General features: G+C 70.5%; 1 protein-coding gene across 1 annotated transcript; it reads right to left on the reverse strand.

The window, feature by feature from the left end:
- Window positions 1-1,168: 1,168 nt before the first annotated feature.
- Window positions 1,169-2,357, reverse strand: ARTN (artemin). The gene is made up of 3 exons (XM_010582502.1): window positions 2,292-2,357; window positions 1,976-2,165; window positions 1,169-1,605 (listed from the first exon to the last, which is right to left on the reverse strand). The coding sequence occupies exons 1-3, from the start codon at window positions 2,355-2,357 to the stop codon at window positions 1,169-1,171; spliced, it is 693 nt and encodes a 230-aa protein (XP_010580804.1).
- Between the last annotated feature and the right edge of the window lie 2,739 nt (window positions 2,358-5,096).

Here is a 5,096-nt window from a genome sequence, read left to right on the forward strand (position 1 = left end):
CCGCCGTCCCGCAGGCGCGGCCGGGCAACCCGGGACCTGCCGCAGCGCCGCGCCGCACGCCGGGAACGGTAGTCCCGGCCCACGCGTGCCCCCTACCGGGCACCGGCACCGAGCGCCGCCCCTGCTCCGGCAGGAGACCCGCTTCCCACCCTCGCGCTGCCAGCCCACGGGTGGCAAAGACGCCGGGCACCCCTCGCCCCACCCCCCCCCACCATCATGGGCACAGGCAGGGGCTGGACACGCAGCCCATCGCTTTATTGCTACAGGAAAAGGCGACTGTACAAAAATAGAGTTTATCCCTCAAATTTTACAAATAATAGAAAAAGGGGGCTGGGGGCACGGGGCGCCGGGGCGCTGCCCAGGGCTTCACAGCAGCGCTGGGGTTAAATTACACCCGGCCCCCGGGGGCCCAAAGTCATAAATAGGAGCTGCCGCTCGAGAACAATAAATAAATAATTTAGAGTAATAAATAGTTTAGTGCCGCAGCACCGCGGGGGCAGCGGGGGCACCCTGCCACCCCCCTGGGAGCTGGGCAGGGGTCCCGGCGGGTGTCCATGCCCTGCCGTCCTGCAGAGCACCGGGGGCTGCTGTCAGCCCAGGTGTGGGGCCCCCACCCCACGCTGGTGCAATTTGGCCCCGCTGCACCCCTGTCCTTGGGGACACCCCCTCCCTGCAGCGCAGCTCCGGCCACCGCCAGCCCAGGGTGCCCGAGGGGACAGGGGGGTTTTGCCCCCTTTCTCTCCCCCTCTGAAGCTTGGGTGACACTTGGCCCCGGCTCCCCTAAAGCAGGGGTGCGGGAGCACCAGTCCAGGCAGGGCACAGGCGAGCCAGGCGCTGCTGGTGGACACCGGGCTGGCAGACCCCTGCGAGCAGTGAGGATGCTCCATACCCCCTCCAGCTCCTCTTCCAGGGCTGAGCTGGGGTGCACCTGGGCAGGACCCCAGGTAGCTGTCGGCACTAGCTGCTTGGCACTGAGCGGGAGGGGGCTCAGCCACCCAACCCCCCCCCACCGTTCACAGCTCCATCTCGCCTCTGTCCCTTGTGGCCATGTAAAACCGGGGGCACCAGCCTCTGCCAGACCCTTCCTCTGAGCGCCGGTGCCACTGCGTGTGGCAAGCTGGGGTCTGCTGGCGTGCGTCAAGCTGGGGCCGAGCCGGCGGCCCCCTCCTCAGCCGATGCAGCTGCACTCGGCTGCCGAGAGCTTCTCCACCGTCTGCCACGTGTTCTGCACGTCCATGAAGGAGACGGCCTCGTAGCGGGTGGGCCGGCAGCAGGGGTGGCTGAGGACCCGCTCCTGCGGCCCTGGGGCGATGAGCTGCTGCCGCAGCAGGCTGCCCAGCGTCAGGTCGTAGTTGCTGCGCGCCCGGTGGCAGGACCCGCTGCAGTACTTGAAGAGCACGATCTCGTCCGAGTTGAAGCCCAGGCCCAGGTCGCGCACCTTCACCATCAGGTTGCGGATGTGGCAGTTGCGCCCACGGGTCCCCCGTGAGGGTTTCCGCATCCCTTTCTTGCCTTTGCCGGCACCCGGCGGTGAGCGCTCGGCACGCAGCAGCAGGTCCTCCGCCAGCTCCGCGGCGCCAGGGCCACCCGTCGTCGCATTGTCCCCTGCACGCAGAGGGGACGGCACTGTCAGACCCCATCCCGCACCCGCCACCCTCCTGGGGCCTGCCTAGCCTGCCTGTCCTCCCGCTGTGACCTGCAGACCCCTCCTGACCACCCACCACGGCACTGGCCGGGTGGCCGTGGGGCAGTGGGGTGGGTGGGCACCCGGCCAAGCATCTTCTCATCCCCAGGGCTCTGCCACCATCCCTGGTATGAAGCAGGGGGCCCCATGTGTTCAGTCCCCCCCAGCCAGGCCCCGATGTGCAGAGGCAGCCCTGCACAGGCTGGGGCTCACCACAGCAGCTCCCAACCCGCCCGTGCCCCACACTCAGGGCTACCGTGCCCAGGCTGGGGGTCCTGCCCCAACACACACCGTACAGCTGGCTCCAGGCAGCGGCGAGCGGTACCTCCACGCCATCCTCCACAGCTGGGCTGGCGGTGGCCATGCCCCGCGGCGTGGGGGCCGTGTCCAGCGTCTCGTTGCAGTGCGGCGTTCGCAGGTTGCCCGCGGCCAGCCCGGCCAGCAGCGAGAGGATGGCGAGGAGCCCCCACAGCGTCCCCTCCTGCGACAAAGCACAGCACAGCGGGGTGAGCCCTGACCGGGGTCCCCACACCAGGGACGAGGCTCCATGAGCTGGGGACGGGGACGTGTGGTCCCAGCCATCGCGGCCAGCCAGGCCTGGGCTCACCTTGGGCTGCGGGTGCGTGGTGGGTCCTGCAGGTCTCAGCTCTGGTGGCTCTGCTCGCTGCTCCATGCTGGCTGCAAGTGCAGAGGTGTGGGTCAGCATCCACGCAGAGGGGATGGGGTAGACATCGAGCTGGCCGGCTGGGAGCTGGCACACCTCTCCCCTGCCCCTGCCAAGCATGCCATCCTCTCCCTCACCCCCCCAGCATCCCGCAACACCTCCTGCACCCCATGCATGATCCCCTCCCCCATCCCTTCCCCACAGAGCCAGGCATCCTCGCCACCCCGCGCACCCCTTCCAAGAGATTTGGCGGCTGGGTCGGCCCAGCCTTTGCCCAGCACCTCTCCTCAGGGGGATGCAGCCACCGCCTCATGCGAGCGGCCCGGGATGCCAAGCTGGGCCGTGAGGCAGCGGCTGGGGCTGGGAGCGCTGCGGGGGGGGCCCTTTTCCCATGGCCCTTCCCTGGGAATGTTTTTCTTGCTCGCGGTGGGAGCCTGACCTTGGAAACTCCAAATCCATTAGCGCAGGGTCCTCGGGTGCAGCCACCCCCCTGGCCCTGTGCTGGCTCCCCAGCCCACTGCCTGCGCCGGCTCCCCAGCCCACTGCCTGCGCCGAGCTGGGACATGCAGCCCCAGAGCAGCCCGGGTGAGTGGGGCTGTGAGGGGCAGGCAGGTCCCGTGGGGCCATGGTGGGGTGTGGGGCACCACACTGGGCTTGCTGTAGTCATTCACCCCAACACCACTGCCCAGCATCCGCTGCCCCCACACACACAGGGGAATTTGGTCCCCGCCATGCATGGTCCCAGTGGAACTGCAAGCACGGGCTCAGGGGAGGGATGTCCCCCAGGAGGTGCAGGGGCAACTCCCAGTCTGCAGCCACATGTTGCACCTCCTTCCCCAGCTCCCCCAGGGTGTCCCAAGCCAGGATCCCCCAGAGGTGGCTCCCAAGGTGGCTTGAACCCTCCTTGGCCCGTCTGCTGCATTCCCTGACTCTTGGGACAGGACTGTCCCCTCGGAGCTCGGTGGCAGTCTGCAGCAGGGAGTTCCCCCGTCCCCTCCATGGCTTTGCCCCGGCACGTCCCAGGTGCTTCTGTAGCAAAGCTGGGATGGGACACGCTAAGGAGAGTGCTCCTGGCCAAAAAATGAAGGGACACAGCTGGGCACCGCTGGGACAAGGAGACAAATACAGTTTCCCCAGTCCCCCCAGCATCTCTGGGAATGGTCCCCAAGTCCCTGTTGCCGCATCAGATGCCACCCTGCACTTGCCGTCCCGTGGCAAGGGGCTGCGATGGGCACTGTCAGGCCCGTGTGCCTCCTCTGGGGGTCGTGCACCAGGCAGGATGCGTCCCCGGTGCAGGCAGGGCTGGCACCGGGCCCCCCGGCCCCGCCAGCCGCCGCAGCCTGGCCAAGCACAGCCCACGCAGCACGTCGCTCCCGTGGCGGCCTGTGGCCCCCTGCCAGCCGCTGCCGCCAGGTCATGGTTTTCCCAGGCCGGCACCCTCGAAGGGGCCAGGAGAGGGTCCCCGCGCCCCGCTGGGAGTGGACGGACCCCCCCCGCTCCCCGCTCTCGCGGCCGGCCGCCCCGCCGCGGGCCCTCGGCCCCAGCATCCCGGCGGAACGGAACGGGACGGGACGGGGCGGGATAGGACGGGACGGGAGGGAGCAGCCGGTGCAGTTCAGGCTTCTCCCGTCCGGCGGCAGCACGGCCCCAGGCTCTGCGGAGGGAGCGCTGCCGGCGGGGCGCCGAGCGAGGGCAGCCTCCCCTCGCCCCCGGGAGCCCCGGAGCCGGGGCTACGGACGTGCCCCGCCAGTGTCTCCGCAGATGCGGAGCCCCGTTCCCGGGGGCAGCTCCCCGAGCGCGCAGGACCGCAGCCCACGCTGGCCCCGCAGCCCCGCTCGGCCTCTGCTTTCCCCCAGCGTGGGCAAGGCTGAGTCGAGCTCCTGGGCACCCCACGGGGGTGCCAGACCTGCGCCCCCGACGGCAGACCCCCGCATGGGGGGGGATGTGGCTGGGGTCTGCCCCTGCCACGGCTGCAAGAGCCCAGCTGGGCCATTAAGAGGCGCAGGAGCCCCTTCCAGGGTCAGGCCCATCCATGGGAACCGCCCCCCGCCACATGTGTCCCCTGCCCGGGGGCTGAGCAGCAGCGTGCTGGGGTAATCCCTGTGCGGGTCACCCCACACCCACTCGCGCAGAGCCCCGGCGAGTCCCGCTGCGCACAGGGCGCTGGGGGAGGCGGGAGCCGCTCGCGAAGCGCATCCACGTGGGGCCAGCGGGTGTCCCAGCCCCGGGGTGAGGGTCTCGGCTCATGGAGTGGCCGCTTTTGGAAGGGGGCTCTGCTGGGGCCTCGCTCGCCGCCGCTCCCCGTGCCGGCCCTGCAGCCGCCCGTCCTGCCCGGCAGCGCGGGGGGATGCCCGGAGAACCCCACGGGCACCTGCGGGCACCGGCGGAGCCGGCGGAGGCCCGGCATCCCACCGCGCTGGCCCTGGCAGAAGGAGTGACGGGGAGGTGGTGGTGGGGGGATGTCAGAAATCAACCCCACGTGTGACGCGGAGCTGGCACCCGCCCCGCAAAGCCGTGGGAGGCCGGAGTCGGACACGTGGGGCACACGGACGAGACCACACTCGGCCCCGGCCCGGGGAAAGCAGAGCCGGGGGACACCGGGCGGTGCCGGCCCGGGCACCCCGACCCCGGGGCTCTCCCCCGCCCACCGCCCGGGCAGCCGGGACACAGACCTGCCCGACGTGCCCAAAGGGCCGGGGCGGGAGCCCGGGGAAGAGGCGGGTGAGACCGTCCCCGTGCCCCCCGGGC

Source organism: Haliaeetus leucocephalus, unplaced genomic scaffold (genome assembly GCF_000737465.1).
Source record: "Haliaeetus leucocephalus isolate CR32 unplaced genomic scaffold, Haliaeetus_leucocephalus-4.0 Scaffold848, whole genome shotgun sequence".
Taxonomy (NCBI): Eukaryota; Metazoa; Chordata; class Aves; order Accipitriformes; family Accipitridae; genus Haliaeetus; species Haliaeetus leucocephalus.